Here is a 14,894-nt window from a genome sequence, read left to right on the forward strand (position 1 = left end):
TTAATTGACAATAAATATTTATAATTATGAACTTGGGCGCTGTTCAGTGCTGCCATCTTAAGTATACCTAGCAGTAACCATCATCACATTCAATAAAACAATTTTAAAATGAAAGCGATAAAGTTCACTCCAAATGCTACACTTTACAAAACAATTGATACACATATGCTTTAATGAGCTCATTCATCCATAAAACAGTTTAAAACTTACATAGACGTAGAAACAAATTAGTGTTTAAAAAACTGAGAGTGTAGCTATATTTGAGCTTAAGAACTTAACAAAATATCTACCTTCTCATTGTTATTTGATAGGTAATGCATGTTATTTGCATGCTTGAGTCCTTGACGCTCCTTGCGTTACAAGTCGTTACGTTTCTCTTATTTCCATGAAAAATAAATAACACTCAGTAAGTAATTCTGTGAGTGGACTTCTGCTTCAGTAAAAAAAAAAACGTATTGCATTGCCAAGTCTATCTCTTGATCCTAATGGCGTGATCATTAATACATTGATCCTGTGGTTCAGGACGCGTTGCTGTTTTAACTTAGTACGCTAACGATACTAAATACGACAAAAAAAAAATTGTGACGTAACGACGAATTATGATTGTGTTATCAGATCAAATGAAAATCTGAAAATGATTGAATATTTTCAACCTCCCAACATTGTTCATGGCGTGCGGGATATTCGGACGTACTAGATGAAAGCAGCGAGCGTCGTGTAGCTACCACAGGAGGGATCGTGCAGGATCAACTCAGCTGCGCGGCATGGGACAGGCAGGGCCGGCGCGTCCACACGGGCGAACCAGGCGACCGCCCGGGGCGCCAAGTGGCTGGGGGCGGCGCAGCACGACACACAACAGCTCATACAACATGTTTTAACGATTATTGAAACTAGATGGAAATGGATTTTTGTAACAGTTAAAAATGTTTATATTGATATAAGTAATTATTTAAAGTCCACGGTGACCTGTTTATGATTTGTAATAAGTAAAAAAGTAAAAAAAAAAACACTAGCCTGCTTACATTTGATTGTTGACAAAATCTTAGGCTTACGTGATGTATTTTGAGGCAAGGACAATTTTTTTTGGGGTGTCCGGTGGTTGTGGGGGTAGGAGGGGGGGGGGGGGTTGGGGGGCAATAAATTTTTTCGCCTGGGGCGCCAATTTACCTTGCACCGCCCCTGGGGTCAGTGACCTGTAGTGACGCGCGTGTGTTGTGTCGCGCCATGCAGACACGGAGGGGCCCTTCCCGGCGGCGTACCGGCCGCGCGAGGTGGAGCGCGGCTGGAGCGAGTGGTGGGAGGCGCGCGGCTTCTTCGCGCCGGACGCCGTGCCGTCGCCGGGGGCAGCCGCCGTGTTCAGCATGGTGCTGCCCCCGCCCAACGTGACGGGGCAGCTCCACCTGGGACACGCCCTCGCCTGCACCGTGCAGGACGTGCTGGCCCGCTGGTGCGTGTGTGTGCGCAGCGCGTGCGCGGGGGGAGAAAGAAAAACCGTGCATCCTGTTTTTTTTTTGTTTTGAACAAAAAAAATTCAGGTTTAAACCAGGTTTTTTTTTTTTTTTTTAAATTACGTTGGTTATTTTGGTACTCATCTTGTTCGAATGAAGGCCATACAACATCCCGCTCTCTGCCGCTCCATGTTGAACCAGATAAAGCAAATCTGCACAGCTGACTGGGACTTAACCACATGAAGGGTATTTCCCCCACGGGAGGAGGATTCTCCACAGAATAGGAACTAACAATTTAATTTTTTTTTTAATTTTAAAGGAGTATTTAACTGGGTATGATTTCACAACTTATTCAGATAATTTAAATGATGCGATCTTGATTATTTTATAAATTTTTGTTCCTGTAAATCATGTGAGACATAATGAGCAAAATTTTGTTGTTATTAGAGTGGAATTAGACCTATCATTAAAAAAAATTAGGATATATTATTTAAAAATATATTTAAAAAAAATTTTATATATTTATCACTGTGTTTAAACTGTTTTATAAACCATTGTGGTTTTAAATCAGCCAACCCTGATGTGCAGGCTTCTCTGCCCTTACCAGCATCACGAGAACGGGGTTTGTATGCTTACTGAATACATATATGTAAAAAAAAAATCTTTAATTGGGTAAGGGCCCTTAGTAGTTCTTTAATATCACTAAGAAACCTTAAATGCTTAACAAAGACTAATAGCTTGTAAGTAATGGATGAGCATGGATATTTTAATATTGTTTTGTTTCCTAATCTGCAACAAACAACGCATATACATGTTTCCTGAATTGTTTATTGATTCAAGGCAAGTTATTCGTTAAATTGCACGTACCTATGCTTATAAAATCATAAATATGATTCATATTTTTCAGTGAAACTGTATGTCTTTTAGGTCATTACAAAAAATTTCATTCATACATATTTTTAAAAATTAAATATTATTGTAATACGTGGACATTTGTTTTGTATAAATTACTTACAAAATTTTGCTGTATTGTATAACCTAAATACATTTGAATTCGATTATCCATGATTTTCGCTTTCCCGTGCTGACTTTCCCCCTCGTTACCCCGGTTAATCAAGGTTCTACTGAACATGCTCTATTTAGCATAGATAATTTAATGGAATGCCTCGTTATTAATAACGACTGACTGCTACAATAGTTTTCCCTGTAAAATAATAATTTATGTTTAAGCATTGAATTTTTTTTTTTCGTTTATAATGAGTAATAATTCGGTCAATATACACTAATTTATGGTCTCGCAAAATTTAAAAAAATTACAAACCTTAGTCAATGATGATACAGGAAATAAGTTTCACAAAGTTAACAAGTCGGGCAGAATAAATCTGGCAATAGCTTGTGCAGCTTATTCTGTACTGGAATCTAAGCGCGAGACGCATTATTTCCGCCAGGTATGGTTCTTGCTGATAAGTTAAGTGAGTAGCCTGCAATCAACCAGAGTTCCTTCTTTGAGCCATCTTTCCCTCACACCCCCTGGGTGCTTGGAAGCACCGGACACAGCAGTTAGCGGGAAGGTGGGTGTCTGTACAGTGCGTGCCAAACATCCTTGTAAGCTGGGGCTCCACAGTTTGATGGAAACACGCGCTTCTTAGAAAGGACCGTCACAGCCGAACGGCGGGCGGTAACTATATAGATTCCGACAGTGCCAGTTCAACACTTCCAAGTTGCACATGGACTGTTCATCAATCATAGTAATAACAACGCAGGTGTGTGTGCACGCTACGGATCGCTCATTGAAGCACTGCACGATGCATGATCGATGTACCGACGTGCGCGGCAGGCGCAGGATGCGCGGGGAGAGCGTGGCGTGGCTGCCCGGACTCGACCACGCGGGCATCGCCACCCAGGCGCTGGTCGAGCGGACGATGTGGCACGAGGAGCGGCTGACGCGGCGCGACGTCGGCCGTGAGGCGTTCGAGCGGCGCGCCGAGGCCTGGGCGGAGCGGCAGGCGCACGCCATCTCGGGGCAGCTGAGGAGGCTCGGCCTGTCCCTCGACTGGTCCCGGGAGTTCTACACCATGGACGCCGTGAGTGTTCCCAACCCCCTCCGCCCGCACATCTCTGCACAAACTGTTCAAGTGTGTGTTCCACGGGGGAATATTCCGTACAGGCTCCGCTAGAAGCGTCCAGCAGGTACGGAAGAAACTATCACACGTAGTAGACTTGTGACTGGCGTAGGCCCAGTTTTCAGCTTGTGCGAGACATGAGATTGTAAACAAATGCTATTTGACAGAAATCACTTTTCAAGTGCGGCAGCAATAATATTATTGTAGAAGAGAGAGGGGAAAAAAAACTGCGGGAAGAAGGGCTTAAAAAAAATATGGATGAAAGAGTGGGAATGTTACAGTAGTTAATACTTTTCGTGTTGTACAAACATGGCTGTTTCTCATAATTGTCTGCTTCAACAGACAAATATGTTCACATATTTAAAAAAAATAAATTAATAATCAAAAAGTTTTCAAATCTCTCAAAATAAATTTTAACACTAGGGGCAAACTAACTACTTCATTCTGATTGGATAAAATTTCCACCTTCTACAGAAATTCAAATACAATCGATTAGAAAAATCTTCATGTAAACGGTCAGCTCTCTACTAATTCTTCCACAGAACCACCCACACCAGCTGTCATGGAAGAACAAAAAAGGAAGTTTATATGGTGGAATATGGGCTTAATTTAATGGTCGGATCGCTCACTTCATGTCAAGGCAATCTGAGTTCAATTCCCACCTGGGTCAAATCTGGGTTGTTCCCAGTAGTTGCTTTGAGCCGGTGGGTTTTCCTGGTGACTCCCGTTTTCCCCAATCACTCATTCCTTCAAATACTCCATTCCCAGCCCACCACCTTTCACCGTCGCCAATCACACCCCTCTTTTATATCAACCAGACATTAAGCCCTAAATCATACATTTGTATCTCTAATATATAAAGTCCTGAAATGAAATATATCAGTAATGGCCACCACTCACATCTTTTTTAAGAGCCAGGCACAATTTTCGATAATAATCAGAGGGCTAAACATGCACGTGAATTAATAATGAAATTTAACATTTATGTTTCATGTTCTCTATATTCTATAAATGAAATTGTGACATTGGACAGTGAAACGAATATTATGTCTTTTAAAAAGAGTATTTACAAAAAAATAAACTAATAAAAATTAAAATAATTACTACTAAACAATATGTAGCTTTTCTCCTATTGAAATAATATGTTTGAGTTTTTGTTTGAGAACACTCTGGCTTCTAAACAGTGTCAGCTGAACAACTTTATTCTACACTAGAACTTTTAGTTTGAAAAATACTTGAAAGGATAGCGCTGAGTACGTAATGCTTAAAAACCAACAAAAATGTTAAATATATCTGATGCCATGTTCATCCTAATATTTTGTCTCTTTTCAAGCGGTGTCATCGTAGCGAGATAAAATATATATCAGGTTTTAAGTCTAATCATAAGCTTCTAAACACGGAAGGTTTCATCAAAATTCATCCAGTATTTTTTGCGTTATGCTCGAAAAAACACACACACATTTGTTAAAGGTTTATATGTTAACAGTGTAATTAACTGATTATTATTTTTTTTTTGGTGAAAGATTCTTCAGGTAGACCGCGGGCCAGATGTGGTGTATGGGCCGTCTGTACCCTATCACTGAACTAGATTAGCGTGGAAATATATAATTACCAGTCAGCCTGTTTTATTCTACTGTGCACACACACATTTCTATACTTTTTTCTCATGTGATTTTTTTGTAGTGTGTCCCATGTGGGAAAAAAATTCATGAGATGGAAAAATTCGCCCAAACATCCAAAATTTTTAAGACCCAAATTTCCCCTAACACAATTTTTTTTTTTAACTCTTCCATTGTTAAACAAAATATGTACAGTCTTTATAACTAAATGCAGGATCACGTTATGGATTAAGGCCTTGCAGAAATAAATGGTGGCAAATTGCTTATATTCTCTGCTTCAGACCTGGATCCTTCGTGAAGTTTCATCAGCATGTATGGTATTCCTGACCCGCTCGTGTCTGAAAATCCATTCAGTCCGGACTGTTGGTGATCTGGACAATCCCGTCTAGTCAGGGGGGGGGGGGGGGGGGGCAATATACCTTTTTATAAAGAATCATCGATCCCCCCTATTGAAGCGGGGAGGTCCGGGGGTCCTCCCCCGGGAAAAATTTGTGTTTCAAGGTGGAAAATGGTGCTATTTAAGCAGTTTTATCATCTAAAAATTGATTACACAGCACTTTCTTTGCCCCCGTTTGCCCCCACTTCAAGGTTTCAGGGGTGGGGAGGGGCCCCAAAATACCCTTGCCCCCCCCCCCCTTGTTTTTGCACCCCTGACTGTACTTAACGAGCCAAGTTCTTTAAAAGCATTCCCAGGTTTCAGATTTTTCCCGCGAACCTAGCGCGGTCGTTTGCGCGTCTTGGCCGCTGCAGACGCGTCCCAAGCGGGGAGGTGGACGTTTGTTTTTCCAGAAGCAGTGCGCGGCTGTGACGGAGGCATTCATCCACCTGTTCGACGCCGGTCTGGTGTACCGCGACTGCTCGCTCGTCAACTGGTCGTGCGCCCTGCAGTCGGCCATCTCGGACGTGGAGGTCGTCCACAGGGCGTTCGAGAAGGCGACCCTCGTGCCGGTGCCGGGCCACTCCGAGCCCGTCGAGTTCGGGACCCTGACCGACTTCGCGTACAAGCTCTGCGACTCTGGTGAGTGCATCGGTCGCGTCGCTCGGGCGGCGAAGGACAATTGCAATGTCTTTAACTCTCATGTTCCTATATTCCATAGTGTATGAGTTGTGTTTCTGTTGTACCCGTCATTGTTTGTTTTGGTCACTGTAAGCATCTCTGTGTTGGCCAGCTGTAGATGTGCCTGTCTGCCGTGGTTTCACCTCGGGAAGAGCTCACCTACTTTGGTGTCCATCCTGTTTTTGTTCTGTTTTTTTTTGTATTGTCTTTTGTGTCTGTGTATGTGTCGTGCCCACTTCTAAAGCCCTAGACCTTTGTTGGGCATTTTACAAACATATATAAACACACAAAAATAAATAAATAAAACCGAGATAACACCAGAAAGCATTCCAAAACACCGCATTACACAGAAATGCAAGTTAATACACCATGTAGCCTGTAAATGCAAGTAAAGTTAAATATAACCAAAAATTAATTAAAATCATATAAAAAATCTTTAATTTTTTTTTAATTTATGGAATGTTATTTCCGGACAAAAAAAATTGTATCAAAGTGCAGGGATCCAAAAAAAAAATAAAGTTAATTTTTTTTTATTGTAGCCTACATCTCTCATTGAATCACTTTTAATTTTATTGTTCTGTTTTAAACCAATTTATTGCCAATTACATTATCGTAAAAGTGCAGCATATAAATTTTACCGCTACTTTGTCGGAGTGAGTATTAACAAAACAGCTTTTATAAAAATAAAAACAACAACACCAAAATATTCTGTTTCAAAAATGATATTCGGCTAAAAATGAAACCATACAATCTTGTCTCTATATATCCTATTTCCTTAGTGTCATATTAAGAGGGAAAGATATAAGAACTGGAAGCTGCTGTAGAGGTTTCAACAGACTTTAGACAATAAAACTTTTCTATGGTTTTACATATTTCCAAGATTTGGCCTTGTTAAAGTATCTCACATAATTTAATGGAATGCCCGCAGGTAATACCGACTGACAGCTACAAATAGGTAACCTGTGAAGCTGTTGGAGTTTAGTATTGAATTTATGTAATATGTCTACCTTAACAATGACAAATTTTCTATTTTAAACAATTAGATAAAAATTTGTTGTCTGTAAAGTCGGTTTACGGACGATAGTTTAACGTGACAACGTCATAACAAAACACTGATGAAATGATTGCATACTTTTATGAATAAAATTGAATCATTTTTACTGAATTATCACCATTTTGTATGGATACAAAGAAGGAGTGAAATGACATCTACAATTTTAATTGATAAATTTACTTTTATTTGCACTCGTTACTTTAAATATGATTATTACTTTAACGAAGAGATTATTATTTTAACCATAACTTCTATACATGTTTGCCATTTAACTTCTTCCAATCTGTGTTATTCTGTTAAGGATGGGACGATGATAGGAAAAGTAGGAAACGAATGGGGGAGTTTTTTCAAGTTTAATGTGCCTCGAAAAAGTCAAATCGATGGTTGCTCCAATCGAGTGGAAGAGAGATAGATGCGGCGCAAGCGTACAATGAGCGTAACGAGACACCTTTTCATGCATGCAGACGGCGTTCATCGATTTATTAGACGTGACGTCAAAAACTTGTTGTGGCATTAAAAAAAACTGTTGGGCAAGTACGGAGACTTTGGTGTGCTCTCTGTCAACCCTGTGAGCGCCGCAACACGATGCAGGGGCCGCTGTGTTCCAGATGGGGAGGTGGTGGTCTCGACCACGAGACTGGAGACGGCGCTGGGAGACGTGGCGGTGGCCGTGCACCCGCGCGACCCGCGCTACGCGCACCTGCGCGGCGCGCGCGTCTGGAACCCCCTCGCGCGGAGGCAGATGCCCGTCGTGTTCGACGAGTGCGTCGACATGAAGCTGGGAACAGGTGCGCCGAGGTGCAACAGCGCAGCGCAAGTGTGTTCCGACTTCCGGCTTGCGTTCCAGAATGCCGTGTTCGACACACGTTATGTGCATAGAGGCCCGCAATGTTCTTGTTATTGTATACATCATGTTTTTAAACTTGTTCAAACTTTCCTACAGTCATACAAAATAACTTTTTAAAATTAAATGCAGTAGACGTCCGAGAAGCTTGATGGTTCAGCACCACCTAGGATCGTGCAGACTTTAAGCCAACTAATCGGAACTTGAGTCAAAAACATTTAATTTTTTTTAGCTATGGTAGAAAAACTCTTCGACATTGCGCACATTAAGCGGCGGTCGGAAGCGCGGCGGCAGAAGCCCGGAAGTAGTCGGGATTGCTCAGCACACCCCTATGTTTGCGTTGAAATGTCCAGCCTTATGTTCCCGCCGAGCGATATTTGCAGCCGAACACCCTCTTGCAGATGTATGTGCTCTACAACTTAGCGTCTATCGATCAAGGGATCGCCTGCCAGTTGATCTGGCATTTTTAGTAATTCAGCACCAGAAGTGTGCTGGATTATCAGAAGTTTATTTTAATTGACAATTTTTTTTGTGATAAATGTGAATTATCAATAAAATCTGGTGGTAAAATATTTTTCCTAATGATTTTCATTTTTAAACTGTAAGGTTGGTGGCATTTGGCGATTTGCGTACTTTATAAACGACTGTGACTTACTTGAGTTTCTTGCATAGTTCATGAGCCCACCCTCAGACCCATGGCACACCAGTTGCAGAACGTCGCAGCTCGCGTCCGCCCGTGGCACGGGACCCTCCGTCTCTTCCCCTCTCCCTGCCCGTTTTACTGATGCAGCCCGCCTTTTTGTTTGCATTTGTTCAAGCCGTTACCATAACGTCCTGAAAATGTACACAGTATGTAGGTGATGCCAAATGTTGGGAGTTGGTGTATTGATTTTTTTTAGTAAATACCACGGGTTTTAGTGATGTTGACCATGTGCGGTTATCTTACCTGCTGTGGCGCAGATGGGGGTGGGAGTCTATATGTGTCGTGCCCACCTCTAAAGACACATATCTGTCGGTGGGCATGTTACTATAAGTAAATAAATATGATCATAAGCGGAAATGCACCATTTGTGGAACGAAACGCAGGAAATGAGTGAGTACATTGAACTTTTGGGGAAAATGTCGGGACTTAAAAAAAAATTGGTTGTCTGTAGAGTCGGTTGACGGACGATAGTTTAACGTGACAACGTCATAACAAATCATTGATGAAATGATTGCATACTCTATGAATAAAATTGAATCATTTTTATTTTAAGAATAAAAGAATAAATACTTGAAATTATACAAGTGATCAGATTTTTAAAATGCAAGAATAATTAGCCTTTATTGCCGAAATTTTTGTTGTAATAAGCAATGAAAACCACATTAATTTTCCACTTCACTTTATAAACAGTCGAGTGGAAGAGAGATAGATGCGGCGCAAGCGTACGGTGGGCGTGACGGGACACAGCGTAACGGAACAATGTGCGCAAGGGGGACACTTTTTCGTGCGTGCAGCCGGCGTTCATCGATTTCTTAAATGTCACGTCAAAAATAGATATGATGTTATTAGAAGGAAAATTATAACAGGGTTCTGCTAGGAATAGATGTCTGTTTTTGTGCTTTCTCACATTCGTTCCCCCCGCCCCCTGTCGCAGGGGCGCTGAAGGTCACGCCGGGCCACAGCGCCGTGGACTTCGACCTGGCCCGCCGGCACGGCCTGGAGGTGGTGTCCGTCATCACGGAGGACGGCACGCTCGGAGAAAACTGCGGCCAATTTTCAGTACGTTCCGCTCAAGTGTGCCGAGTTGTTTTTTTTTTTAATGTTGTTCCCTGCAGAACAGTCGCTGATTGCAGCTTGCCGCATCCCCAGGTCACGTTTGAAAAATTTTGTTGATGTGTTTAAACCTTCGCCTTTTCACCGTTCTCAATTTTTTATGTCATTTTCACTAATAAAGTATATATTTTATTGCAACACACAACAAAATTTAAATGTGAGCCCTCCTACTAGTCTTTATAACTATAGGTATATGTTGCGCACGTGTGTGTATGTGTGTGTGTAAAAAAAACAGTTAAGTATTTTTATGTTAAAAGTTTTGATGTATTAACTCATGTTGAGTTACTGAACGGAATGTCAAAGATCATGTTCATATTGGCAGAGTTTATAGATGGCATAATCATGTGAACTGATTTTGAAATAAAAATAAAATGTTGCATTTAGTCGCAGTACGTGGAACAAATACTGATTAAAAATCATTAGCGGTGAAATTTTTAAATTTTTAGCGTGATTGAATTTTTCAATTATTTGATAATTTTCGTATATATTAATTAAAAAAAAAAAATTTTACTGTTTAAATATATTTTTGAAATGTTTTACAATATTATTCTCATCGGAGAGTGTAAATGGACGTAGTTATGAAAAAAGGTAACCAACCCACAATTTTGTTATATTTTATTTGAAAATAAATTAAAATAGTACAAGGTTGATCGTACCGTCGTCGCTATTATCATATCAGTATTTATACTGGACCGTTAAAATTACACCCACATTATGTTATCAATAGGAGAAGTACAATTCATAATTAACTTTTACTTCAAAATACTCAGAATAGGTTTCATGTGGGTTGGTTCCTTTTTGCATAACTAGTACGTCCATTTATGTTGCTCATTAATTTCTGTATTTTCTTTGAAAACTTTCCGTGAATCGTTCTCCGGGGACACTGCGGACAGCTGGGTGGACAGACGGAGGGTGGAGAGGAGCAGTCACCTGCTTAGACGATGAATGCACTGTGGTTTGAAACTACAAGCTGCAAACGGACGCTGCGCAGGGCCTGAAGAGGTTCGACGCGAGGAGGGGGGTACGCGACGCGCTCGCGCGGATGGGCCTGCTGAGGGGCCGCCGGGACCACGCGGTGCAGGTGCCGTTCTGCAGCCGGTCGGGCGACGCGGTGGAGCTGCTGTCCAGGCCCCAGTGGTGAGTCGCACTCCAGCCTTGCCCGTGTTTCATCGCAGGATCGTCGCACCGTTATATTAGTGCGGCAAAGTTTCCTATCATCGTCCTATCTTTAACAGAATAACACAGATTGTAAGAAGTTAAATAGCAAAACATGTACAAAAGTTATAGTTAAAATAATCTCTTCGTGAAAGTAATAAACATATTTGAATCAACGAGTGCAAATAAGAGTAAATTTATCAATTAAATTGTAGATTTCATTTCACTCCTTCTTTGTATCCACACAAAATAGTGATTAATTCAATAAAAAATGATTATATTTATTCATAAAAGTATGCAATCATTTCATCAATGTTTTGGTATGACGTCACGTTGAACTATTGTCCGTAAACCGACTTTACAGACAGCCAAAGTTTTTGGTTGCGTTTCGGTGCTCTGCGGTGTACTGACACGCTACGGTGACGGTGACGCAGGTTCATCAGGTGCAAGGCGATGGCGGAGGAGGCAGCCGCTGCTCTCCAGGACGGCCGGCTCGTCATCGAGCCGCAGCACTTCGAGAAGGTCTGGTACGACTGGCTCTACAACATCAGGTGACCGCCCCCCCTCTACCCTCCAACTACCCGGCTGTCCGCAGTGTCCCCAGAAAACGAGTCGGGTCGGTGGGGCCCGAAGTCGGGACGAGTCTCCTCAACCTCTCGACCTAGCCGGGCGCTCTCCCAGTAACACGCCGCGATTGGAAATGGCGAATCTATTTCCCGGTTCTCGGAACCCACGTCAGGCACTGGTAGCGGTGTCTGGCATTTAAAGACCCATCTTTCTCCGAACCAGGACCACGCGCCTGGGGGAGTATCGATGATTATTTTGAGGTGTGAACCTAATGTACATGTCCGCAGTGTCCCCGGAAAAAGATTCACTGAAAGTTTTTTTTAAAGAAAACACAGAAATTAATGAGCAACATAAATGGACTTTAGTTATGCAAAAAGGAACCAACCCACATGGAACCTATTCTGAGTATTTTGAAGTTAAAGTTAATTATAAATTGTAATTCTCGTATTGATAACATAATGTGGGTATAATTTTAATGGTCCAGTATAAATACTGATATGATAATAGCAACGACGGTAGGATCAACCTTGTACTATTTTAATTTATTTTCAAATAAAATATAACAAAATTGTGGGTTGGTTCCTTTTTGCATAACTACGTCCAAATACAGTTGGAAAATCTTCAAGAAAACCCCGATAGGGGATTGGAACTTGAAGAGGAATAGAGAATGAAATATAATTATAGCCATATGGATATGGATTAGTTGTCCGCAGTGTCGCGACGGTCACTGAACTGCCCCCAAAACCAACAGCGACCGGGCCGGGAAGTCACGGAACTTCATTTTTTCAGCATTCATTTTCCTGATTTGCATTTTGTTCTTCCGATGCCGCACTTCAGTTCATAGTCGCAAATCCGATATCGTCGGCTTAAGAAACGAAATTCGCCTACGTGACAAAAAAGCAAATTAATAACTTTGCGCGCCATGCTGGAACTGAATGATGGCCAGTGTTAGAAAAAATAAGATCATAGCAGCGCGTTCTGTTGGATTTTCAGGGAATTCACTTTGTGAGAAGATGCTAAATGCTTAAATTTCCAAGGAAAAAAACTTATTTTCCAAAAAAATATCAGGTGGTGTTGTTTCTTAAGCGACGATGGGAAACTATCCTCTTAAGGGCACCATCTACCTGAAGATATATAGTGTGCAGAGCATCATAAAAAACTGAAATTTAAAATTACCTACTCAAGATATCAAAGTGGTGTTTGTTAACGAAAACCATTAAAATTATGCTGAGGCTGGATGAGTAATCATGCGTGCAGATTTTGTTTTCAAACTATTTTTTGAAACAGTGAAAATGGCCGAAACACGTGTTTTCGGAGTAACTTTTAGTCACGACACACCCGGCACAGATTCTGAGCATCAGTCAAGGGACTCGCATTACACCTTCATCTTCATTTTTGTCCGCTATACAATGCTGTGGTCACAGCTCAGATTTCATAAGCTGTCCTGTGCACACTGAGAAGACCACAAACTTGTGCTTAAAGGCCACACCATGCTAGGAAGCTCCAGCGAGCATCGCACTTATCATCCCGCCTCGCTAACGCACGCACACCTCTGACCACGGTGGCCTCTTAAATCATTTCAAAATTATCTGGTAAAAGGTTTAAAAATGTTCTCGTTTATGCCAAATTTAGATATATATTTTGTTTGATCTAGCTTATCATGTACTACTAGTTCGCTGTAGGAAAGGTTTTTGATGGACATTAAAAACTGACGAAAACTAGCTTCTACCGCGCAGCTTAGGTTCCCCCCCTCCCTTCTTTGCGTGGTAGAAGCTAGTTTCCGTCAGTTTTTCAATCTCCATCGAAACCTTTCCCTACAGCGAGCCAGTAGTATATGATATGACCCTGTCGTATAGATGCACTGGAAAAGTTCTGAGAGTTGTTCACCGGGTGTTTTCTGGATGGCCCGATCGCGACTGTTCGAGCGTGGGTGTCTGTGCCGCAGGGACTGGTGCGTCTCGCGGCAGCTGTGGTGGGGGCACCGGGTGCCGGCGTACCGCTGCGCTCGGCCCGGCGCGGCGGAGGGGGAGGGCACGTGGGTGTCTGCAAGCTCAGAGGAGCACGCCCGCAGGAAGGCCGCGGCACAGCTCCGCCTCGGCGCGGAGGAGGCGCGGCAGCTGTCCGTGTCGCAGGACGGGGACGTGCTCGACACGTGGTTCTCGTCCGCGCTGGTCCCCTTCTCCGCGCTCGGCTGGCCCGAGCAGGTGCGCGCGCGCGGCTTCCAACCTCGCAAGTGTGTGGCCAGCAGAGGCGTAGCCAGGATTTTCTTTTCAGGGGGGTGTTTACTTACACCCTGCCCCCCGTACTAGGGAGGGAGGGGTCCGGGGGCCCTCCCCCAGAATTTTTTTTTGATTTTAACGTGCAAATTGGTGCTATTTAAGCACTTTCGTAATTAAAATATCTGACTTAAATAACATAAATTTGTCCCGACTTTATGATACTTTTAACGAGACGCTGTTGAAAAATCATTGCTGAATATTAAGGTTTATCGGCTCAAGGGTTCTTTCTTAGTTTCATCTAAGTGCATTTGCAACAGCTAGACAAGTGTAAATTTTGTCATAAGTATATATATATATATATATATATATATATATATATATATATATATATATATATATATATATATATATATATATATATATATATATATATATATATGTTTCGGGGGGTGTTTGAACACCCAAATCATCCCCCCCCCCCACCCCTGTTACGCCCCTGGTGGAAGCTGCTCTCTTCCCTTTCTTTTGAACACTTGTCGGGACGTGAAGGGATTCAGGTCGGTCTCAATCACAAGACGACTAGTTTTCAAACAAACCTGAACATTAAGAAACTTTGATTGCAAGATAAAGAATAAAAGGCTGTTTTAAATGTAAAGGTAACTCAAATCATCCAAAATGACTTCAAAGTTAGCTAACCTCATGTGTCAAACGTGTAATTTTCAGTCAATCTTGTTTAAAAAAAATTTTAAAAGTGTTCATTTCAGAACTTTTTTTTTTTTTACCATAGACAATGAGGCAAAATATAGATAATCAAAATTTCATTTACTATACTGCGATTGATGCAAGTTGGGGTTAAAATTTACAAAGTCAAATCAAAATCAGGTTGTAGGATATTCATTTTTTTTTACACATATATTTTTAAATTGCTCATAAATATAAATAATGCTCACTGTACTACAAGATACACAAATAGATTTCGCTAGAAAAATGTA

General features: G+C 41.7%; 1 protein-coding gene across 1 annotated transcript in view; it reads left to right on the plus strand.

The window, feature by feature from the left end:
• Positions 1-14,894, plus strand: part of LOC134540555 (valine--tRNA ligase-like) — a 32,622-nt gene that overhangs the window by 2,226 nt on the left and 15,502 nt on the right. The window contains exons 2-9 of the mRNA XM_063383371.1: positions 1,231-1,447; positions 3,286-3,532; positions 5,980-6,208; positions 7,910-8,089; positions 9,783-9,907; positions 10,953-11,098; positions 11,551-11,667; positions 13,629-13,887. Of these exons, the coding sequence (XP_063239441.1) occupies positions 1,231-1,447; positions 3,286-3,532; positions 5,980-6,208; positions 7,910-8,089; positions 9,783-9,907; positions 10,953-11,098; positions 11,551-11,667; positions 13,629-13,887 (1,520 nt within the window). The remainder of the gene's footprint in view (positions 1-1,230; positions 1,448-3,285; positions 3,533-5,979; positions 6,209-7,909; positions 8,090-9,782; positions 9,908-10,952; positions 11,099-11,550; positions 11,668-13,628; positions 13,888-14,894) is intronic.

This window comes from Bacillus rossius, chromosome 17 (genome assembly GCF_032445375.1).
Source record: "Bacillus rossius redtenbacheri isolate Brsri chromosome 17, Brsri_v3, whole genome shotgun sequence".
NCBI lineage: Eukaryota > Metazoa > Arthropoda > Insecta > Phasmatodea > Bacillidae > Bacillus > Bacillus rossius.